Here is a 25,371-nt window from a genome sequence, read left to right as displayed (position 1 = left end):
GAAACACGTTGTCATGACAACAAGGAGATGGTTGAGCTGATCAATTCAAATCTCGCAGTTCTTGACGCTCGGGTTAGGGTTAGGGTTAGGCGATGAAAGCTGGGTCTACTGTTAGTTTAGATTTCTTTAGGAGAAAAATAGGTGTCAATGATTATGCCAAGAAAAACAAAAAAAAACAAAAGATGATACTTACAAAGCCACAGCCGTTGTAGCTGGTCGTATGATTGTATATTGAAGAACTCCGTGTTTACAGTTCTGGATGAACTTACTGCAAAAAGAATGTACGTGTATATAATATATGTATGTATATGTATTTTTTAATGCTATATTTAACAAAAATCTCTACTATCATATAAAGTGTGTGTGTGGACTCGCAAGTAAAACAACAAAAAACACCTGAAATAGAAATGAGGTTTCATCCTCTTTTTTCCAAAATAACTAACAAAAAGAAAAAAAAAAAATACAATCTATACTCATATAATTTGTGTGTTTTTGTGTGTGTATTGATATTCATATTAAAAACCCTTTTTTCTATTTATTTAAAAAGAAAATACAACTTTGTTATATATGGCCGTGAAATTGCATTCATCTGCAAAAAATCTAGCTAATTTGCATATTCTTTTAAACATTCATTTTAGTTAATTCCCTATTAGTTTTATTTCGGTTTTCTTATGAGATGATCATCTTTAGTTAACTATTTCGTGTAATTATATTCATGCAGATATTCTACATGATTTATACTTGCGTAATATTTGCGTAAAAAGTTTATAGTAAACACAAGTTTCTTCCTATGTCTATATATCTATAAAAGTGAACGTGTCTGTATATCTGTCTGTGTGTATAGATTTCCCTATGCAATAACTGTCAATTTAAAATCTACACTCGAAATTTGATATACAGGGTACTGAGATTTGGGAAAATCTTTGTGATCGGTTTTTGGGCAGAAATTTGGCTGTTAAGAGTTCAAAGTTCAACGATTTGACCTTTGAGAACTCTGCCAAACTCCTCCGACAATTTTGGGTCTAAACACTTGAAATTTTAGATATAGGTTCCTTGGACATGGATCTAACTTAATAACTTTATTTGAGCCCAAAACAATAAATGTTACGGGGTCATAATAGGGGGTCAAAGTTAAAAAAATTGATCGTTTTTTTTTTTTTTTGCTCAACATACACCTCCAAACACCTGGGCAATGCCGGGCTGAAATGCTAGTATATATATATATATATACGTATGCGTATATATATTTGTTTAAAAAATTTTGCCTACCTATCTCTTAGGACTTCTTATATAGCGTGTAGGAATTGCGAAACTGATGTGAGGAGCAACGCCCAGAAAGCGATGGATGCTTGGCCCATGTCGGTTTTCACCGTCATATCAGACAATTGCTTTCATTTGGACACTCCCCTAATAAACGGAGAGCTGGTTTTCCCCAACACGTTGGAGAAACAAAACCAAACAAGATTTGGTAAAAAAAAAATAAATAAATAAAAAATAAAAAAAACTTAAAAAAAAAAAACTCAAAAGAACTATCCCGCAGTAAAATTAATTGCGGATTTGGCCTCATTAAACACGCACTGAAAAACTGTCTCGCAGAAATATTTAACTGCACTAAATTTAACGTCTTACATTGCTTCCGTCGCCGTAGCACAGGTGTATGTCGTCAGCCTATTGGCCGCAAGGCTCCGGGTTTGAGCCTACCTGCCATAGATTTTTTTTTTCCATTTTTAAAATCGCTGTTTTTTTGTTTTATTTTTTGTAAGTTTAACATCGTTTTTTTTTTTTGTATTTAAACAGGGTTAAGTTTCCTTTTTATTCAGCTGGGCTGATTTTTTTTTTAAATTTTCACACAAATGTACTTAATGCATCTGGCAGTGTTCTTAGATAGGTTTTGTATTGGAATGTCTTCAATAACTACCGATAATCGATAATCGACAAGCTGCAAAATCCCACCCCCACACTGTAGAGATCCCTAGATGTAAAAGATCTTTCTACTCCAGTAGTTTCTTCCCCAGAACTGCTAGACTTTGGAATTCCATTCCAGGTCACTGCTTCCCCAACTGTACTGACATGCATAAGTTCAAGTGCAACGTGAACCAACATCTCTCTGCCCAAATCCCTACATAGTACCCCAGTAGATGTTTCCCCTGATAGTAGCCCCCAACACCAAAATGGCAATGTGCCTTGTTTGGGGTGAAAATGTAAAAAAAAAAAAGAATAAGACTCTTAATTCATTGTCAATATTCGATGGCCAACCACTACACTCAAGACGCTCGTCGCTGCCACTAAATTTCTTAAACCACTATTGTATTGTGCATTCAGTAGTGGTTCCTGGGCAAAATGCTTCGTTGATACCACAGGCTGTTTAAGCAGTTTTTCGGCCTAGCTTGAATTGAAATAAGAAAATTTTGCGAATTTGCCCTTTTTTTTCCATTTTGTATTCATAAGTTCTGAAAAAAAAACTTAATTAATGTATTCAGCCGGAATTTATTAATTTCAGGAACAATCTGATTTTGTCATTGGTCGCCCACGCAATTCTGTTAGCGCGTAGTGATGTAGCTGTAATGGATTCTTTTTTGCACACAAATCCAAAGGTCTATATTTCTGTCTCTTCGCACATGTAGACAGAAAAGCCCATATAAAAGTGCTGAAGCGCCAAAAAACACAGTGTAGACAGTGTTTCCGCAAGTCACAGCCTGTAATTATCACTTGTGGTCTACCTCCGTCCAAAAAATGTTAAAACTGTATCGCTGGGAATACCAAGTTCAAACTGTAATTATCACTTGTGGTCTACCTCCGTCCAAAAAATGTTAAAACTGTATCGCTGGGAATACCAAGTTCAAACTGTAATTATCACTTGTGGTCTACCTCCGTCCAAAAAATGTTAAAACTGTATCGCTGGGAATACCAAGTTCAAACTGTAATTATCACTTGTGGTCTACCTCCGTCCAAAAAATGTTAAAACTGTATCGCTGGGAATACCAAGTTCAAACTGTAATTATCACTTGTGGTCTACCTCCGTCCAAAAAATGTTAAAACTGTATCGCTGGGAATACCAAGTTCAAACTGTAATTATCACTGGTGGTCTACCTCCGTCCAAAAAATGTTAAAACTGTATCTCTGGGAATACCAAGTTCAAACTGTAATTATCACTTGTGGTCTACCTCCGTCCAAAAAATGTTAAAACTGTATCACTGGGAATACCAAGTTCAAACTGTAATTATCACTTGTGGTCTACCTCCGTCCAAAAAATGTTAAAACTGTATCGCTGGGAATACCAAGTTCAAACTGTAATTATCACTTGTGGTCTACCTCCGTCCAAAAAATGTTAAAACTGTATTGCTGGGAATACCAAGTTCAAACTGCAATACTCAATCCTTTACCAAAGAAGCTCACGCAAACAACAAAGAACAGATATTTTTCCTCCTAAAACTACTACCTTCCTGGTATACTTTCATTTGCGGTGTTTCTTCATAAACTATATTGATTAAAACAATTTCCTCAGTCGTGGAGGATTTCTTCAGTCACGAACAGGCGATTTTGACTAAAGTTAACGCCTTATACAGATTAATGCCTGTGGAACTCTGTTCCGTCTGCCTGCTTCCCACCTGACTACAACTTGGATGTCTTCAAGTCCAACGTTAACAAATTCCTAATGAACCGCCCCCTTAAGTAAACACTTCATCAAATCTCCACACTAACGTACTGTACTTGCAATAACCCTTATCCCTGAGTGGCTTCCGGGCCTTGATAAGTGGTGATCACCGTGTAAAAAAAAAAAAAAAAAAGTGTATTTGAAAAGTTTTATTAATGCACAAGCAGAAAGGCCTGACATAAAATCAATAGTTGGTTCTTTGATATGACAGGGTAACCTTTAAACTGAATTTGTTTTTTTTTTTTACATAGGAGTCACTGCTTATCAAGGCCCAGAGGCCACTCGAGGATAAGGGTTATTAAGTGTATAGTAATCAATTGGACAATATCGTAGTAATCGTTAGTAATGGAAATTTGGTAAATTGGATTACTTAAGGGGACGGCTCATCAAGAATTTGTTTATGTTGGACTTGAAGACAACCAAGTTGTAGTCAGCTCGGAAGCAGGCAAACGGAACAGAGTTCCACAGGCGTGCAGTTCTAAGAAAGAAGCTTTGTTTATAGAATCTACGTTTTGATTTAGGCACAGATAAAGAATGTGGAAAATTATTGACAGTGGTTTCAGCTAGACGGGTGTTTTTCGTGAAAGATTGGCGAGGGGTGATCAGAGATTGGAGCTCAGACGAGCACTTGCGATGGAAATAATAAAACAGAGACAGGCTCGCAATGTCTCTTCTGTGGGAAAGAGAGAGCATAATTGAACCATGATACTTGATTTTCCCTTTTAAACTTCAACTTTAATTGAGGGCATTGCCAAGACCGTTGCAAAAAAGGTAGGTTCTCTCTACTGTGCTAGAAAGCTACTAATGCCTGAAAGTATCCTGTAACTCTATAAGGCCACCATTCGCCCATGTATGGAGTATTGTTGTCATATTTGGGCTGGTGCATCTGCTACTAGTTTCTCACTCCTAGACAAGGTTCAAAAGAGAGTCGCCAACCTAATAGGTCCTGAATTGTCATCTAAGCTTCAGCCTCTGTCCCATCGACGAAATGTAGCATCCCTCTGTTCTACAAGTACTTTAACGGTGAATGCTCTGACAAACTGCAAGCACTTGTACCCCCCCTCTCAACGTAAATACCCCCTCCCCCGACAAACCCGACAAGCAACTAAGTCCCACCCTTTCACAGTGATGATCCCTAGATGCAAGAGAGCCTTCTACTTCATTAGTTTCTTCCACAGAGCTGCTAGACTTAAAGTGGCAATGTGCCTTGTTTGGGGTGAAAATGTAATAAAAAAATTAAAAAAAAAAAAAATAAATAAATAAATAAAAAAAAAAAAAAAAAAAAAATTAAAAAAAAAATAAATAAATAAATAAAAATTTAAGCCAGAAAATCATTAATAGATTCCTTACAGTGCAATGCAGACTACAATAGATTATAGACTAAAATCACTGGAGAGGCATGTGAGACTTCCTCCCAGTGCACCCCGGTGGGTCTCCAACTAAAGCAATTAATCGATTTGATTGAAAAATGGTGGATTTTATCAATTTCAATGACAATAAAAATATGGGAGAGTGAAACCTTCGTTAATCTTCATTCTAGCAATACACACGGACGATAAAAGATTTCACTGCCAAAATAATCATATTTTAAAAACCAACGCACTTTAAGTCCTCAAAATACCACCATTTTGTTTCTAATGAATTAATAAATAATAATGTACATTATATATTTTAAGAGTTTTAAGCAAATAAAGTGATAAAAATGCGAACATCGTAAAAGCGTTTTCGGTAAGGTTATGTAATCAGTAACGGTGAAAGTTAGTTGTATTTGTTTATTTAAGAGGACAGCTCAACAGGAACTTGTTTATGTTAGACTCAAAAGCAGCTATGTCAGAGTCAGCTGGAAAGCAGCCCCACAGTATCGTATTCCACAGACAGTTATATTAAAAGAAACTTTGCTCATGAAACTTATGTTTAGTTTTAGGCACAGATAGATAATACGGAAAAATTCTATACAAAAAGGAACCATACTTTCCCATTGGCCATGCAGGCAGCAGACAAAATGGAAAGAAGTGATTGACTTGATCCTTTAAACTGAGTACTTCTTCCAAATTGTATTCTCTGCACAGGTAACTCAGCAGGTAGCTCATGAAGTTATAGATCACATACGCTTCGTAGCATTCTCGCAACGTGTCCAAGTAGATTGCCGCAGGAGGAAATCGCAATGCAAACCACTACAAAAGAAAAAAAGAAAAGAAAATATAAAACAATTTTAAAATCACAATTTTTTTTTTAATTTCTAAAATTAGCTATCACATATCAAAACTTTATTTTATTTCATAACTATCCTAAACCAATACTTTATTTCCTGTGGTCTAAAATGCTACCAAAAGCAAAATAAGTTGCTCTTTTGTAATAAAAGACTTAAAAAATTAATACAAACTTGTGCGCAGTCTGTAGAGTTCCATGTAGACAAATAGAATGAAGAAAAACAAAAAAAAAATGGCCGCCTTTTTTCTTTATATTTTTTTTTACACAGTGATCACCACTTATCAAGGCCTGAAAGCCACTCAGGGATAAGGGTTATTGCAAGTACATTACGTTAGTGTGGAGATTTGATGACGTGTTTACTTAAGGGGGCGGTTCATTAGGAATTTGTTAACGTTGGACTTGAACACATCCAAGTTGTAGTCCGGTGGGAAGCAGGCAGACAGAACAGAGTTCCACAGGCGTGCAGTTCTAAGAAAGAAGCTTTGCTCATGGAATCCACGTTTTGATTTAGGCACAGATATAGAGTGGGGGAAATTTTTCACAGTGGATTCAGCTAAACGGGTGTTTTTCATGAAAGATTAGCGAGGGGGGACCAGAGATTGGAGTTCAGACGAGCACCTGCCATGGAAATAACGATAAAACAAGGATAGGCTCGCAACGTCTCTTCTGTGGGAGAGAGGTTGCAGGGTAGAGAAAAGGGCACCCCCCACTAAGCCACGAAGTCTATTTTGTACTCTATCAAGGCAGGATAGGCTGTTTTTAGCAGCTCCTGCCCAGATATGGCAACAGTATTCCATCCTTGGACGTACTTGGCTTTTATATAGATAGAGAATTGCATCAGTAGTGAGATATCTTCTGGAGCGGTAGAAGGATCCCACCATCTTTCCAGCGACCTTGGTAACAGACTTGATGTACGTGTTCCATTTCAGATCAGGAGTAAAGGTCAAACCCAGAAGCTTGTTTTTGTTTTTTGTTTTGCAGAACATAATTAATTTTTGCAAAAAAACGAAAAAGCATCAATGTTAGGTGCATTTCATCTCAGGAAGCCAATACCTTCAGACAGCCTGATCTGGTAGCACCAGCCATGGAGATGTGCTGGCTCTCTACCTTGAGATGAGCAAAGAAGATTAAATGCAGAACAGATAGAAATGAGATTAATAACGGCATTCATTGAAGATTGGTTGGACTAGCAGGATACCTAGTGATAGGGCTTGATCATACAGCCAAACTTGCTTTCAGTACGGGATTTTCACATGATGTATCTGTGGCACTACAACAATTATGCCACGTAAAAAATGGGCGTTACAAAACTAATACCAACTTCACGGCTTTTAGTCAGCAAAAGAATTCGAGAGACTGGAACAGTGGCAACGAGTACACAAAGCAATACACAGAAACATGAAATCAACTAGCATTCAGTATTTCAGATGTAGAGGACCGCTTTTTATAAAAGATTGTAAGGAGCTCCCTAGAGTAAGTACAACTGTGGAAAGTTTGGCCACATTGCAAGATATTGTCCTCAGAGTTAGGGAAACGGGCAAGGAAGAACTTCTGCACCAATAGCTACCCTGGCAACAAAATAAAGACGCAATACTGGCCTCTTACGATAATAGAAGTGGTGGTGAACCGTATGGTAATGATTGTACTTGTCGATACTGGGTGTACCATTACTTTAATCAAGTTTAAACTTGTGAGTGAATGCAGTAGGAGTGGCAATATGGAAGTAGTTGATAGAAAGGACATAAAATGTAAAAAAGCCCAGAAAGTAGGAATCGAGTAAAAGTGGAAGGATTGGTTTTCATATTAGTTTTTATTTCACTTTCCAGGATATCGCACCGATGAAAATGGAAAGCGAGTTTCTTTGCTTGTGGTCTTAACAGTCTACATCGAGAGACCCGTCACTCCCTCCCAAGAAAGGAGGAGAGACAACCGTGAAGCCCAATCGCTCTGCTTCAATTTCAAGTTCCAACTCCTCTGTCATATCCAGCTAACCTGATCACGTAGTAACATACACATAAATCCGATCAGCTGAACAGCCCTTCCGGTAAACTTGTCTATGATCTAGCTTTTTCATATTTTGACAGGTTTTATGAAAACATCATCATATCCATCTCTTGTCTACCTCTCCAGTTAGATAGATCAAGATGAACAGATCGATCGATAGATCAATAGTTACAAAGTTAGATAACTAGATCGATATAATTTATTTTGTTTTACCTATTTCTTAACAACTAATTAACCGGAAGACTCTTTGGTGTACTTTTTTTTTTTTTTTTACATGAGGGATCACCACTTATCAAGGCCCAGAAGCCACTTGGGGATAAAGGTTATTTAAGGAATCGCATCATTGACTGGATTGACGTCACAATTGGGATCAGTCAAATGTTTGTAAAAAACTTTGAGGCAAATTTCGATGGAGAGAAATGGATGATAAAATGGAAAGAGGATCCTTCAGTGTTACAAAATAGCAACATATTACTAGAATTCACTGGAAAATGAGAAAACCTCAGAGTTTGAGAAAGAGGTGGAAAGGTGGATAGCAGAATGTATTCTTTTACCATGGAAGAGAAAAGGAAAAGGTGTGTTACCATTGATGGCAGTGTTCCAGGCCACAAAAGGAAAAGTCAGTAAATTCTTGTTTGCCTGACTGTACTGACATGCTGAAGTTAAATGTAATGTGAAAAGACATCTCGTTCTTAACTAACCAACAGTACTCTGTTAGACATAATCCCAAATAGTAGCACCTTATATTCCAAGTGGCAGTATGTCTTGGTTAAGCTGAAAAAGAGTAAAAAAAACAAAAAAAAAATTTTAAATGAAAGACAACTTACTGCGTTAAGAGCATAAATCGGAACCATCCACAGGATTCTGAAAGTAGAACAAAATTTGTCAAGGTTAGGGTTAACATTAGGATTATTTTAATATACCTATGTATGCAAGCATATGTCATGAGAGGGCATTTTTCCTTTTTAAAAGGGAAGAAATTACAATTTCTAACATAAATAATAATAATAATATAAAATATAATATAAATATAATAAAAATATAAATAATATAAAATAAATATAAAATAAATATAAAAATATAAATAATATAAAATTAATATTATAATATATAATAATATTAAATATAGTATATAAGATATAATAATATAAAAATTATACTATTAAAATACATTACATTAGAAAATAAAAAGACTCTTTTTAAACATTCCTGGAGAGTTCTAAAAATAGAACAGAAAAATTATTCTTTTTCCAAAGGCTCCAGAAAGTTCCAAGTCATAGTGTTCCAATTTAGAAATTCTAGAAAGTTCTATCCACAATGATTATAAATAGATGCTAATAGCAGCATAACTTTAGTTATTAAATAAACTCTGAGAAGGAAGACTACTTTGAGGCGACCTTTCAACTATTTATGACTCTGGCCTATTTTTCCTGGTATAAAATCCGGTCGTAAGGAATTCCAATTGCAAACACTCTCACAAAGAACTGGACTCTTGGTAAATATTGATTTCCTGATCTTATATTCTGATCAAAATAATCTATATATTAATACGATAGCATGTGTGTCCTTTTGCATGTCATGCTTAAATCCAGGTCGTTTCTCTATTTCTTGTCATCAATAATTTTACCAAGTATTCTTCATAAGTTTTGGTTTCTGTTTCAATTATAGCTGAAGAAATTCAAGTTATATATATATATATATATATATATATTTTTTTTTTTTCATAAGTTTTTATTTCGGTTTCGATTCAAACTAATGCACTCAAGTCATATGGATATATTTTTTTTACTTTTGAAATAGCAACTTTATAACATAAAAAAAATTAATAGAACATTAACTCTATAATAATACATACGAAATCTGCAAGAATTAAAATATCATATTTAAGCGTACTTTACGACTGGGCGTTCGTGCTAGCTTAGATAAATACTTTAGCAGTTTCAACAAAAAAGCTACAATAATATCAGAGCATCTCCATTTACACTGAACATCTACAGAATACGAACATCAATATATTACATATGAGGGAGTCTGCTGTGCAATTTCCACAGGTCCTGCTAGAATATTATTATTTCTCAAACTCTTATTTACGTAAAAGCTAGATTAACCTAAAACCAGATTTATTTTCTTTTTAAATATTTATTTTTACTGTTTATCTATTCAATAAATGGTTTTATTTTTCTCCTTAAATCATTCTTTTAGTTTTTTTCTTTCAATATATGTTGTATGTCTACCCCTAGACATTTTCTTGCACGTAACATATACAAAAGATAAATAAGAATAAATATTATTTCGACTACCGTTCTCATCTTGTATGGTGAATCTACAGCCTTATGGCCCTTATTTATCAAGACCCGAAGGCCATCCGAGGACAAGAGTTAATGTAAATTGTGTAAAATTTGATTATTTATAGGGATAGCTCAACAAAAATGTTTATATTGGAATTGAAAGCTACCATATTGTATTCAACCAGGAAGCAGACCAGCGGAACAGTGTTCCACAGGCAGGCAGTAGACCATACTCTATCAAAAGCCTTTGATATGTTCAGAAACGAACACCTTGTCAAGAGATTCACTAATCCTGTGTGATATAACAGTACATCAGCTGGAGATCTTGCGGAACGGAAACCATATTGCATGTTACTGAACAGGTTATTTTTGTCGAGGTGGTTAGCCACTTCTGTTTATCACAGATTTCAGCAACTTACTCATGTACAGAAGACTGATTGGTTTGTACTGAGAGGGCGATGACCGATCTCCGGAATTTTTAAATACAAGATGTTGGGAAGCATTTCTCCTTAAGGCAATGTTTAAAAAGTTTTGTAAGTACGGGAGCTAGTTTCGGTTGAACCTTTTTGAACACTATGATGTGATTTGACATCCGTGATTACTTGCTTATATGAAACGTCTGTTGTGTAACGCGCATGAGAAATTATCAGCAGGGGCTGTGGGATAGCTGGCTTGCAAAGATATTAGCAGCAGCACTCGAAAAAGCACATATGCAAATTAGGAAGTGCGTACAAGCTTGTGTGACAAGAAAAATTATTCAATGTGGTCGGGTGGAAAAAGAAAAATCCGCACAAGAATAATCGAAGGTGAGAAATGGCTGGCTAATGCCAGCGTGAGGTCAGAGAAGAAAAGTGTTTTATTGGGTGAGATGGACGCGTGGCCTTGTAATGGTGTCTAGAAATTTTTAAGCTGGTGTTGAGATGGGAAGGTTTTGTTAATCTCATGGCAGACAAAATGAACAGTTCACAAAAAAAAAAACCAAAAAAAAACCAGAAGCATCGTTTGGAAGGTAGTTGTAATAAATACCTTTTGCTTGGAAAAAAAAAGATTTATTTATTTTTTTGTTTGCTTGTTCCTGCGACATTACAATTCTTGGATGCGTGTTTGGCCAGTTTGCTTTATACCGTATCAACTCATTTCATGCTATTTAATGCTGATTCCAATTAATTTCAAGCAAGTTTCAAGTTCTGTATATCTTCAAATATTTATTCATAGTGTTTGGTTTGGTTATTTTGTTTTACAGCATATCAACCCCTTTTTGTGTTATTTAATGCTGAATCCAATAATTTTGAAAAAAAAAAGTTTTTATGCTTCAAGTTCTTTATATTTCCAAATATTTATTTATGGTATTTGGTTTGGTTTGGTTGCTTTGTAGAAGATAATTGTTGTTTTTGGCTTTGTATAACATGATTGAGTTTTGTAAAGGGAAAAAACCCCCCAAAAAAACAATAACATTAAAGTTTGGTACATTTTTGGTCAGGAAGCCAGTATCTTAAGACTGGCCTGATCCGGTAATGCTAGATTCACTTTTTTTTTTTTTTTTTTTTTTTTTACATGGGGGTCACCACTTATCAAGGCCCGAAGGCCACTCAGGGATAAGGGTTATTGTGTGTACAGTAATCAATAAGATAGTATTGTAGTAATCATTAGTATTGCGGGTTTTGATAGAGTGTCTTACTTAAGGGGGCGGTTTGTCAGGAGTTTGTTTATGTTGGACTTGAAGACGTCCAAGTTGTAGTCAGGTGGGAAACAGGCAAGCGGCAGAGAGTTCCACTGGCGTGCAGTTCTTAGAAAGAAGCTTTGCTCATGGAATCTACGTTTGGATTTAGGCACAGATAAAGAGTGGGGAAAATTATTGACAGTAGTTTCAGCCAGACAGGTGTTTCTCGTGAAAGATTGGGCTAAAGTGGACCTGGGAGAAACTGTAACTTGCCAGTTTTCAGACTTTTTTTTTCTGTCATTTCCATATTTGTGTTAATATATCATTGGAACGTTAACCTCAAGTCCAGTTTGCAACAAGCCCCTCTCAAAAAAAAAAAAAAAAAAAAAAAAAAGATTGAAAGAATAATAAATTAAAATATAAAAAATAAAAATAAAAAATTTTTTTTAAAAGTAAATGAAAAATTTATCAAGTTGTTCAGCCTTAAATTTTAACACATTCTTTAACAACATGGTGGTTCCCGGCTCGCTTAGTCGGAAATTGTGATTTTCTTAAAAAAAAAAAAATAATAAAAAAATACTTGATCAATTGGCCGTCTTGCAGTTTAGATAAACCTAAATACGAGGAAAATACGGGGATATATTTAGGGGTACACCGTCTGTAAGAAAGTAATTTAATTGGCTATTGAAAATGACGTAATTATTGTAAAATAATTTTAAAATTAACGTAATAAAATTAAATTGAAACAACATTTGAAAACAATATTTTTTTATGAAATGATTTTTATTAAATACAGAAACAAACAAAAACAAAATCATAATTTATATTGTTCTCGAATACATTATTATACAAGGAAATACCCGACACGATTTCCTTCTCCGCCATATAACTTCCAACAAATGTAGACTCAACATAATTATCATTTTTAAATAATTTTTTTTTTTTTTTTAATTTCATTTTCACCCTAAACAAGGCGCTTTGCCAACAATATCAGGGGCAGAAACTACTACGGCACTATGTTGGGATTTGGGCAGCAAGATGTCGGTTCACATTGCACTTGAACTTCTGCATGTCAGTACAGTAAGGGAAGCAGGAACCTGGAATGGAATTCCAGAGTCTAGCGGTTCTGGGAAAGAAACTACTGGAGTAGAAAGATCTTTTACATCTAGGGATCTCTACAGTGTGGGGGTGGGATTTAGCAGCCTGTCGGGTTTGTCGAGGGTGTCTACGTCGTGGGGGCACAAGTGTCCGCACTTCGTCAGAGCATTCACCATTAAAATACTTGTAGAACAGGCAGAGGGATGCAACGTTTCGTCAATGGGACAGAGGCTGAAGCTTAGATGCCAGTTCAGGGCCTATCAGATTGGCGACTTTTTTTAACCTTGTCTAGGAGCGAGAGACTAGTAGTAGATGCACCAGCCCAAATGTGACAACAATACTCCATACATGGGCGAATGGTGGCCTTATAGAGGTACAGGATACTTTCAGGTGTCAGTAGTTTTCTAGCACGGTAGAGAGAGCCTACCTTTTTCACAGCGGCCCTGGCAATGTTTTCAATATAATTGTTCCAACTCATGTTTCATGTGAACGTTAGGCCAAGGAGTTTGAAAGATGTACTCTCAGACAGGGAGTCATTGGCCATTGCTATTGGTGGCAGAGAAGGTTTCTTGTAATTATTGAAGGAAACCAGTTTAGTCTTGGCAGCGTTGAATGTGACCATCCATTTTTGTCCCCATTCCTGGATTTTTCTCTTATCTAAGAAGGATTTAATTATGTTAAGTATTCTACCAGTGATATCGTATGATCTAATTTTCCTGAGGAGACCCTCATGCCATACCCTGTCAAAAGCCTTAGATATATCTAGAGCTACTGCTCTGCCCTCCCCCGCTTAGTCCAGTGAATGGTATATACGTTCAGAGATTACAGTGAGGATGTCAGCTGTGGAACGGGCATGTCTAAATCCATATTGTTTGTCAGTCAGATGTTTAGCGTCTGTAAAGTGCCGGACTAGAGCATGGTTAATTATGGTCTCAAATATTTTGGCGAAAAGTGGGAGGAGGCTAATGGGGCGATAATTTAATGGGTCAGTTCTTTCGCCAGAATTCTTGAATATTGGTACCACAGAAGCAGTTTTCCAACAGCCCGGAAAGCAAGATTCATTAAGGCATTTGTTGTAGAGTTTGGAGAGAACTGGAGCTACTTTGGCTGAGCACTTTTTTAATAGCACAGCTGGGATGAGATCAGGTCCACATGCTTTTGAAGTGTCAAAGTTTTTTATGATAGCGTGTACCTGAGCAGGGGTGATTTTTAAATCGTCTAGCATGGCGTCTGTCTGCAAAGGAAAGTCAGGCAGGGGGGTGGTTGGTAGGGTCCAGTGTTGAGTTCGAGGCAAACCGGCTGGCAAGCATATTAGCCTTGTTGGTTGCTGAGCAAACAACCTCGTGACTGTTGGTTAGCGGGGGAATTGTTGATTGCCCATTATTTACTACACTGTTGTAGATTTTCCAGAAGTCACGATTTCCTAATTTTTGTGCTTCGATGCGTTTTTTAGTGGTTTCAGTAAATTTTCTCTTAGCTGTCGCTATTTCTTTCTTAACATTACTTCTAGCTTCTATATACTTCTGTCTGTTTGAACTGGACTTATGTCGGTTAAATCTGCGGTATGCATGCTGCCTTTGAGCAATGGCAGTTGCACAAGTCGAAGTAAACCATTGGGGAGAGTGGGGCTTACTATAAAATTTTCGCATGGGAACATGTGCTTCCATTGCTGTTTTGAACCATTCAGTGGTCTCATTTGCGCACTGTTCAGCAGGAAGAGAAAAAATATTTCCTCATGGGGCATCTCTGATAAGATCTCTGATGGCTTCCCAGTCAGCCTTTTTATAATATCTTGTTGTTTTGAACACTGGCTCTTCAGTTTTGGGTCTAGAATTTAGGGCAATTTCTACCATTATCACTGCATAGTCAGTGTTCCCGAGTGGGCTGTCAGCATTTGTTGTACAATCCTTGGGAACTGTAGTCAGAAATAGATCTAGAAATGATGCTTATTGTTCTTACTGGTCAGGGAAACGGGTTGGAAATGTAACCATTTGAGATAGGGAGCGAGATATAGCAAAACTATGAGTTGTGCTGCCCGCTGCATAATGATTATAAAATAATTAATAATTAAATTCTTTAACAAAAATTTAATTTTTTTTAAATTCTGGGTACTTGTACAGTTTAATCAATACATTAAAAAATTAAAATATCGAAAAAAGGTTATATTTTATGTATCTGTTTTGGACTGAAGAGCTCCGAAAAAAAAAAAATTTCACTTAATTTGATCAAGTAATTTTTTTTTTTTTTTACAGCAGAAAAACGTTTTTATGACAGCGCGTTGAAGATAGCCATCTTTGAATTTTTTTAACACACCACGGGGAGATAACTCAGTTTAAAGCACAGACACTCCCTCCCCGTGTTAAATAATAGCTTTTCTTTTTTAATCCCCCTAAACTGGACACAGTGGGGTGCTTCAGTGCCATATATGTCGGTGCAGTTGGACTGGGCTGGGTTTGCCTAATGGATTGAGAGTACCGGATTGACAGTTTCTGGCTGCTGTTTCCGACTGATAGTACAGGAGCCCTAACTCTTTGGTAGCGCTTAGAGCGGCTGCTCCATCAACAGTTGTAAAATATCGGGATGTTTGTAGTGCCATAAAAATCGAAACATGGCTACCTTTTCATCAGTATCATAACAAATTGTTTTTTCCCTGTAAAAAAAAAAAAACCGAAAAACAAAAACAAAAAAAAAAAACTACTTGATCAAATTAAGTGAATTTTTTCCCCTGGAGAACTTCATTTCATAACGGATACGTACAATATAATCTTTTTGTTTGATATTTTCATTAAACTGTACAACTACCAAATTCTGTTACAATGATTACGTCAATTTCAATAGGCAATCAAATTACATTCTTACAGACGGTCGGTGTACCTCCAAATATGTCCCCGTATTTTCCTCATATTAAGGTTTATCTAAACTGCAAAAGGGCCGATCAATTTACGTGATTTTTGGAATATAACTTCTTTGTTTCATAAAGACTTTTTTTTGCAATTTATTTTTTTATCGTTTAATTCTAAACAAGAATTGGTCAATGTCAAGTTTCTTTCTAATTCCTCAAAAAACTTTAAAATGACGACTTATATGGGTATGCTGAAAACGAATATCACATTTAAATTTGGGGCAGATAAGTAGTTTTCATGATATGAAGAAATTACTTTTTTTTTTCTCCAAAAGTGGGGGATCACTTTCTTATATAAATTTAACCTATAATGAGCACCCACTTTCTGGCCACCTAGTAATTTCAAATTTAACTGATATTCGTTTTGAACACACCCGAAAATCGGCGCTGTTTGTTTTACTAAGAGATGCGTTCATTTTGTCATCTCATAATTTAGGACGCTAATTATGCTGTCAGTAAGGTTACAAAAATATCCTTTTGTTTTTCGTTCTTTTTTTCATTATAGAACTTATGTAGTTTTTAACAGGTGCTTCTGCAGTTTAATATTTCAAAAAAATTCTGTTTACATTAGAGGTGGTGGAGGGGCGGGTGGTGTTGTGGCGGCCACCCGCCCCTTCGCCGTCGCCTAATGTAAACAGAGTTTTTGTGAAATATTAAACGATTCTTCTGCTCGGTTAATGTCGGCAGGTTACTTACCGAAAAATGGTTAATTAAAGTACAGAAGCACCTGTTAAAAACTATACAAGTTCTATAATTGAATACCAACAAATAAAAAAAAAAGAAAAGAAAAAAAGAACGAAAAACAAAAGTATATTTTTGTAAACCGCTCGTGTAAACTTACTGACAGCATAATTAACGTCCTAAATTATGAAAAAAAATGAACGAATCTCTTAGTAAAAAACAGCCCCGGTTTTCGGAGGGTGCTGAAAACGAATATCACAGTCAAATTTGTTTTATGATATGAATAAATTACTAGGTGGTTAGAAAGTGGGTGCTCATTTTACGTTAAAATTATTTGATCCCCCCCCCCCCACTTTTTGAAAAAATAATTTCTTCATATCATGAAATATACTCATATGCCCCAAATTTAAATGTGATATTCGTTTTCAGCACCACCGAAAACCTCTCCAAGTCGCCATTTTAAAGTTTTTGGGGGAGTTGGAAAGAAACTTGACATTGACCCCAAAATCAATGAAATAAATAAAACAATAAACAAAATAAAAATCAATCTAGCTTAAATTTTACAGATGTTTTAAAATAAACATTTATTCACAATGTCTTATTTATTTCTAATGTAATTTTATCTTGTAAATGTTTTTATTGTTTTTTATATTGTTTATTTAAATGGTTTTCTTTTATTTACGTTTAAACTAATTGTAATAAATACGCATTTTTATTTTAACGGATCGATTTCGGGTCCATTTTTTTTTTTTTTATTTAACTGAGGGACTGCCAAAAGTCACCACAGAATTACACCCCCCCCAACATGTAACACGATGTAACTTTATTATAAATTAATATTATCAGTATAATTTTGTACCATTTTGTACGATGTAACTTTATTATAAACTAGCGGGGGTACCCGGCGTTGCCCGAGTGTTTGTTTCCGGGACGGGGGGGGGAGTTTTAAAAAATGTTATGGTAGGTAAGTAGGAAGGATCAAACCCGGAGTCATGAGTAAAAGTAGGAAAATAAAGTGTGAAAAAAAAAAAAAAAAAAAAAAAAAAAAACATCTGCAACGTTAACAGTTCGGCCACCAAGAAAAGTCCATTCCAGTTGTTTAGGAAAAAAAACAAAAACAAAAAAAACGACTACGGTAGGTCGGCGCGAACGTGAAAATATAATGTGAATTGTCCAGCACGCTAACCACTACGCCACAGAGCACTGCAGCTTAGTTTAGTGATTTTAAATAACTTCACATGAAAGAACTACGAAGCCAAACCGGTGTTCTCTTCTCAACTGTTCCTTGTGAACGATCCCCAAACGGTGTTAAGTGGTGACAGGGGGAGGAGGAATTTATTAGAGAGAAAATATTTTACCACTTCCATTGATCTTAACCGATTTTGGCCGTGACTTCTCAGCAGAAAAAGTATAGACATCAAAGATTATCGAGGAATTTGAGAAATAATAAGCCTATAACACACCTCAGATATTGTTCTGCAGTTTGTGCATATTATATTTGCATGAAATATCTTGATTTTTAATCCTATTAAGGTCAAAATCAGACGGGAAAAAATGAGTTCATTTTATTTATATAGAGATTAATATTATCAGTATAACTTTTGTACCATTTGAAAGAAGGGCAAAATAAACCAGTAATAATTTTTAAAAATGTTTCTCATCGTATTCAAATACTGAAATTGCGAGATGAAAATCGTGTTGACATAATTGGCGCTTTAAAATAAGGTTCCCATGTAGTAGACATTCTGAACGTGAAAACATACCCGTGTTTAATAACTCTAGCAAAAATCAATTAATGGTTAGATTTTCGTGAAATTTTCGACATTTATCCATTTTAGAATTAAATTACATATAAAATGCAGTTTCCGTAAAATATGAGGGGAAATATTTTTTTAGTGTGTGCCCCCCCCCCCTATTTATTTTTTCGAAATTTGAAAAAATATTTAAATCTATCGAAATTTATATTTATTATGAAACATAAGAGTTCAAATAAGTAAAAAATATTTATTTTTTAAAAATTTAAATACACGTATTGAACAAAAATTTACCTTAAAGTTGCAATTAAAAAATTGATATAAACTTAATTTTTTTTTTTTTTAAATAGCGTTTTTTCGAATTAATATATACTATAATCAGTTGAATTGCCAAGAAAAAGAAACTTTGTAAACATTAATTCATTTTTAAAAGATTAAAACGATTAAAATTCCATTATTTTAAAATGTTCTTGTTCTGTTACAACATAGATTTTTAATTAATTGTGTATAACTTTTTTTTAAATATTAAATTTTTACATAAACATGGCTCTTATCAGCTATTCTATCGCCAGATTAAAACAGATTTGAAAATATTATTGTACAAATATTAAGCATTTTGTAGCCCCCCCCCCTCATATTGTGTTAGTCTCTTTTTACCGAACAAAATATGGAAGCCCGTAGGTAACCAAAAAGAACAGTCAGTAAAACCGTATTTCATATTTAATATACACAAATGTTTATAATATTATTAATCATTAAACCGTGAAATCTTAAAACCTAACAAAAATATAACAAAGATTAATTATTAATTGCAGTTTGAAGAAGATAAACAAAGGTTTTTAAAAAAATCATTAAGTCGCTTCTGCTTTTCCATAGTTCGTATAGGTAACACAAGTCTGACGTCACGGGAACATGCGCTTCGTTTTTTACATTGTTTTGTGGAAAACAGATTTAGTGCTTGTGAAGATTGAGTCGACAAATAGATTTGTTTAAATACGCAAAAACAACAATGCTTATTTAATTGTCATGTCGAAAATAGTAATATATCCAAAAATTACGAAAATTCATCGAGTAGAAAATTATTTATAGTTAAAAGTAATTTTTACGGAATTTTTTTTTTTTTTTTGGGGGGGGGATGCCATTTTTCATAAATGTGAACACCTGGAGAGATTGCGAATAGAAGGGCCGTACCCATTTTCAACACTAATGGCTGACGTTTTGTTTTAGCCGATAGGCTTTTTATTTTTACTAAAAACACAATAGCGGTTCGGTTCGCCGGTTGTTCTACTCAATTTTTCGTAATTTTTGGATATATTACTATTTTCGACATGACGAATACGTAATATTGTTTTTTGCTTAAAAAAATTGGGTGTTTATTCCGAAAGCCGTTCTTAACATGGGGGGTGGTGCTTATAATACGCTGGGACACGTCGTAAAAATTGACCAAGAAATCTGTCGACTTTAATTTAACTAAAACATCTAATAACGAAAAATCTGTTTATTTTTATCAGCAAAAAACTACGTGGGTTTTATATTTAATCGATTCATTTTATTTTTCACAGTTATTGTTTTGGTTAAAATCAACTTCCGCCCGTCTTTGTTTACATTCTTCCTCAGCTGATATTTTGAGATTAAAGATAATGACCTGGAGATGAAACTTTCGATTAATGTTTACCAGTTTTATAAGTAGATCTACCCTTTTTTCTTTGGTTCCGATTTATTCAACTTCATTTTGAAAATACAGAAAAATCTTTATGATGTACGCACTCGTCACGAAACAAAGATTTCATATTCCAAAAACCACGTAAACAGATCAAGTAATTGTTTTTGTTTTTAATCAGAAAATCATATTTTACTACGAAGCGAGGTGGAATTTTTTAGGCAATCTTTAAGAATTGCGCTCTCAAAACAAAGATGGCTACAGTTAATCGAATGCAAGTACGGAACGGAAGGCATCAAGCATTAAACGAAATACGAAATCATACAGAAACACCCCATTGAAAAAAAAAAAGAAAAAAACAAAAAAACTACAAGTTTCAACACTTCTTGTATTAATATATTTGATTTCTTCATTTATAAAAATGTAAAAAAAAATAAAAAATTTTTTTGTTTTAGTGTGCAAAAAGTTTAAAACACTGAGGTGTTTCGTCAAGTTTTTCAGGGTGTTCATACGGAATCGCCTAAAAACGTATAATCTCATTTTTTATGGTAGTGAGGTTAACACGGGTAGTAAATCTACAAATTTATTTATTTTATTTATTTATTTATTTTTTGGAGATGATATTTCTTTTTCAAAATTTATCGCGGCTTTCAAATCAAACACTATTTCAGTCATTTCCGCAATCGGAAACATTCAGGCCGATGTGGGTTCCTTCTAGTATAGACAAGTAAAACAAAAAGAAAATAAAAGGAAAAAGTTGAAGATTAAAATTGGTAGAAGGGGGGGGAGTAGTTAATGGAAGGGATTTTTTATTTGCATCTTTTTTTCGTTTTTTTTTTTTTCAGCGGATTATAATCGAACGATCACTGAGCTAACAGATTATGTATAATAAAAAATAATCAATATTTAATATTTTTAAAGGGGGTGCTCTGTTTTTAATAAAATGTTTTAGTAAATCGATCCCCCATTTTGGAAGCATCGACTTTTTTTTTGCTAAATTTGGAAAATTTAGCCTTTTTAAGCCTTTTTTGACGGGGGGGGGGGGAAAGCTAAATTTGCTAAATTTGGCCGAAAAAAGTCAAGGATTCCAAAATGGGAGACCGACATACTAGAACGTTATATTTAAAACGGCACCCCTTAAAATGTTAAATCCCATTTTTTTTTTTTTGGTACCTTTTGGGATAATCTGGTAGATTAACGACCATTTGATAATCCGTTGAAAAAAAAAAAAAAAAAAAAAATGAAAAAAAAACGAAAAAAAAAAAAAATTACAGAGGAGGTTTCCGTACGTGCGCTTAAAGGAATAACAAACAGCTAGTCACGAGATTTGTTAATTATTTACGGACACAATAATTAAAAAGAAAACTGTTAAAAAAAAGAGTTTATTTTTTAAGTTTGGTTTTATTTTTTTTCTTGTTTATTTTTATTAAGATAGGATTTCCAAGGGTATTTTTTTTACGATGTACATATTATAAACACCCTCAACCTTCCTATGTTAAGAACGGCTTTCGAGGTTGGGGTGTTTATTCCGAAAGCCGTTCTTAACATGGGGAGGTTGAGGTGTTTATAATACGCTGAGGCTGAGGCACGTCGTAAAAATTTACCTTTCCAAGTTACATGTAATCTTTTATCGTATCTTTTGTTTATTAAATTTGTTAGGTGAAAGTACAAAATAGTTACAAAATACCCTTCCCATGTTAAGAATGGGTTTCTAAATTATAACGTTATTATTTCAGCACGCTCCGTAAACTGCATAAGTACTGACTACTGCTATTGCTGACATTATTACCTTAGTTACCTCCCGCCTCACGAAAAAATGAGATTCTACGGTTTTTAGGCGATTACGTGTAAACATCCTGAAAAAAAACTTGTCCGAAAACACACGCGCACACACACACACACACAAAAAAAAACAATTATTTAAAAATTTAAATGGGGGGGGTCAGTTTCGCTTATACGTTTAACATAAAACGAATCCTCATTTCTGGGTCATTCTAGCAATTAATTTTTTATTTTGCTATGGGAGATAAATTCTGTGCCTTTTTTTTTTAAAGTAGGATACTTCTTATGTGTTGTTTTTTATGATATTACCACTCGGACTTAGGGTTAGTGATAAAATATTAGTTAACTGCTCGGAAATGATGGAGGATACTTTTGCGTCAAATTAATAAAATAATTGTTTTGTTTATATTGACGTTTTTAGTTTCAAGATCACGCAACATTATCACAATTAAATTTAGCCATCTTAAAGCTAAAAACTAGAATATAACCTTTTATTTTCTTCTTCCCGAATTTTCTTTCAAGGTAATCACATGTAATCGCCTAAAAGTGTAGAATATTATTTTCCGGTAATATTGAATTTTTTTGTTCACGTGCCCCTTTTCCGAATTCGTGATCATTGGTTGTTAGCAATGGACTTTTCCTCATATATTAAACGGTCCAAAAAAAAAAAAAAAAAAAAAAAAAAAAAAACGAAACAATTTCGCGATTATCCCAAAGTTCCGCGTGTTGACTTCCAGTTTCTGTTGACCGTTCTGCTTTTTACGATGAATGCCCTGGAAAAGTCCCTTCTGATTAATATTTACTAATTTAAAAATAAGCAAACGAACTTGGATATATTTTTTTTCATAATAAAAGAATATTTTAAAACTAATAAACAAATTCATCGTGAAGCAGAACGGTGGGCAGAAACCAGAAGTTAAATTAAAAAAAAAAAAATAGAAAAGAAACACGCGGAACCTGGGGATAACTAAATTTTAATAAGATTTTGTGATATTTTTTTTTAATTATTATTAATTGTTAAATTACGACTGTTTTGGGCGCAAGAGAGGCAATCGATTGACAATTTCGGAATAGGGGCGTGTGAGCAAGAAAATTATTATTTTCTCTATTTTTGTTGGGGGGGGGCGGGATGCTAACTTACAAATTTATCTTTTTTTTGGTACTTTGCTGAGAAGGTATCCTTCTATTTTTTAAAGCATAGTATTTTCAAGTTAAATTCAGGTTTTACGAGGTGAAAGTACAGAATAGTTACAAAGCACTCTGCCCTCCCCATGTTAAGAATGGACTTCTTAATAATGTTATTATTTCATCAAGGAACCTTCTTTGCATAAGTACACTCTTTTTTTTTCATTATTATTAAATACGAACCTTATAATGTGACGCTGAAGATGCGGTTGTGTATAATGGATGAGATGTTGAAGAATCCCCCACAGAGATATGGGGAGGGCCATCATCACAAACAAGCCACCGACGAACCAGCCTTCCACATGGGTTTGGGCCCCGTGTTTGTTCAACTCCATGATACACAGGGGCAAGGCAACAAGCAGGCAGAGACCGTAGAAGGTCATCACCAACGGACGGATCCAGTGTCTCCATCGTTGCAACCAATCCATCATAAACAAAAAACACGACGGCCATAAAACGCACTTAGACAAACATCATTAGAAGCGAGAAGTGACACAAAAGCGCAGACCAAGGGAGATAACTCTCGATGACTCACAAACAATAACGATAACTCTTTTTGATGCCTGTTCACTTTTGCCACCGCGCTATTTTTAAATAGTTTTGTGTCCCTCGACAAAAAGAGAATGAACCTCTAAATTCACCCTTCGCACTTATCTCAATAACTATACCTTGGAATTTTTTAAATTTTACACAAATATTAAACACGATATAAGTAAAAAAAAGTAACAGAACGGATTTTCTGGGGAATGTCTCCCCCCCCCCACCAGAGGTGCCTTTCGGGTTAAAATGGCTAAAATTGACACTTTTGTGCTTATTAAAAAAAATGGGTTTGTATTACTGTACACATAGATTCGAAAAAGTTGTCAAAAAACAAATATAGAACAAATAAATGTTATCAAAGGCAAGATAAGTTACTTTTCTACCTAACTGGATATATTTTTCGTGTTTTTATTCAATGTAACATGTTTATTCAGCTCGAAAACCATGCAGTGTTTACCAATGTATTGGAAAATTCAAAATGGCAGCCGACTCTCTCTCGGAGAGGGTACGTTTGGGAAAAGGTATTATAAATAATAAACTAGACAAAATACTGTTAGAAATTCGCTCAATATATGTTACCGTGACATAAGTTGACATGTATTCGGTTGTTTTCTAACAGTATTTTGTCTAGTTTATTATTTATAATACCTTTTCCCAAACGTACCCTCTCCGAGAGAGAATCGGCTGCCATCTTGAATTTTCCAATACATCGGTAAACTCTGCATGTTTTTCAAGCTGAATAAGCATGTTACACTGAATAAAAACACAAAAAATATATCCAGTTAGGTAGAAAAGTAACTTATCTTGCCTTTGATAACATTTATTTGTTCTATATTTGTTTTTTGACAACTTTTTCGAATCTATGTGTACAGTAATACAAACCCAAAAAAATGATACCTTGGATTTTTATAAAATTTTCTGAAAATTTGTAACTAACTGATTTCTATAAAATTTTGTTTGTCTATACTTCACGATAACTCTTGGTTGTGCCCCAGGGGGCTATTTTAGGGTTTAGAATTTAGGAAAACTCGTCCCGGGAAAACTCGTCTCGGGAAAACTCGTCTCCGGAAAACTCGTCTCCGGAAAACTCGTCTCCGGAAAACTCGTCCCCTTTCGCTAGATAGGAAAACTGGTCCCTTATTAAATAAATATCGATTGAAAACACATTTTATGATCGTTCTTGAAGGAGATATTGCTTTTTAAAATAGACTATAGCCCCCCCCCTAATATTTAAAAAAAAATATTTTTATTTGTTTAATGTTTTTTTGTTTGTTTTTTTTTAAATAAAATCGATTGTCCGTTTTCTACCTAACTGGCTAAGTTCTTAGTGGTTTCACTTATTTTAAAGCGTTTATTATGTTCATACAAAGTTAATTACAATTTTTGGGGTTCTTATTTTAACGATTTTTTTTGGAGTCATAAAAACAATAATAAAAAAAACAAAACAAAAAAATTAAAAACTGGGAGCGTTACTTTTTTGTTTTGGTTTTTTAATTATGATAGTTTTTTTGTTGTTATGTTTCGTTTTCTCTCATACCAAATGACACATGCGTTATTTAAAATTATAATTCTATCAGGGTTTGTATTACTGTACACATTGATTCGAAAAAGTTGTATTTTTAAAATATAATTTAGAGAGGGGGGGTTAAAACTATATCTCCCTCCGAAAAACAACCAACAAAAAATGAAATTAAAAATATTCTTGATACACGATAGCGGAGTTTTCAATAAAATTAATTAATAAATTTATTTAGTGATTACTTTTTCTCTTAATGATTGATTTTAGAATTTTGAAGTAAAAATTAAAAATGAGTTAACGAGAGATTGTTAGCACATGGCATCTCTCGCGCCAAAAAAATATTTCGCTTTTAATTTATTAGTTAATTTTTGCAAAATTTGACAGGACGACAATAAATGTTGATAATTGATAAAATTATAATTTTAAATAACG

General features: G+C 34.3%; 1 protein-coding gene across 1 annotated transcript in view; it reads right to left on the bottom strand.

Moving 5' to 3' along the window:
* LOC145259087 (transmembrane protein 184C-like) overlaps positions 1–23,422 on the bottom strand; it is a 56,467-nt gene extending 33,045 nt beyond the window's left edge. Inside the window, exons 1-4 of the mRNA XM_080116729.1 lie at positions 23,064–23,422; positions 8,698–8,734; positions 5,627–5,829; positions 194–268 (exon numbers count right to left, since the gene is read on the bottom strand). Of these exons, the coding sequence (XP_079972855.1) occupies positions 194–268; positions 5,627–5,829; positions 8,698–8,734; positions 23,064–23,311 (563 nt within the window). The 5' untranslated portion in view covers positions 23,312–23,422. The remainder of the gene's footprint in view (positions 1–193; positions 269–5,626; positions 5,830–8,697; positions 8,735–23,063) is intronic.
* Between the last annotated feature and the right edge of the window lie 1,949 nt (positions 23,423–25,371).

The sequence above is a fragment of the Euprymna scolopes genome, chromosome 34, assembly GCF_053919585.1.
Source record: "Euprymna scolopes isolate OS-2025 chromosome 34, ASM5391958v1, whole genome shotgun sequence".
NCBI lineage: Eukaryota > Metazoa > Mollusca > Cephalopoda > Sepiida > Sepiolidae > Euprymna > Euprymna scolopes.
The sequence above is the reverse complement of the archived record's forward strand: the minus strand, read 5'-3'. Positions and strand labels throughout refer to the sequence as shown.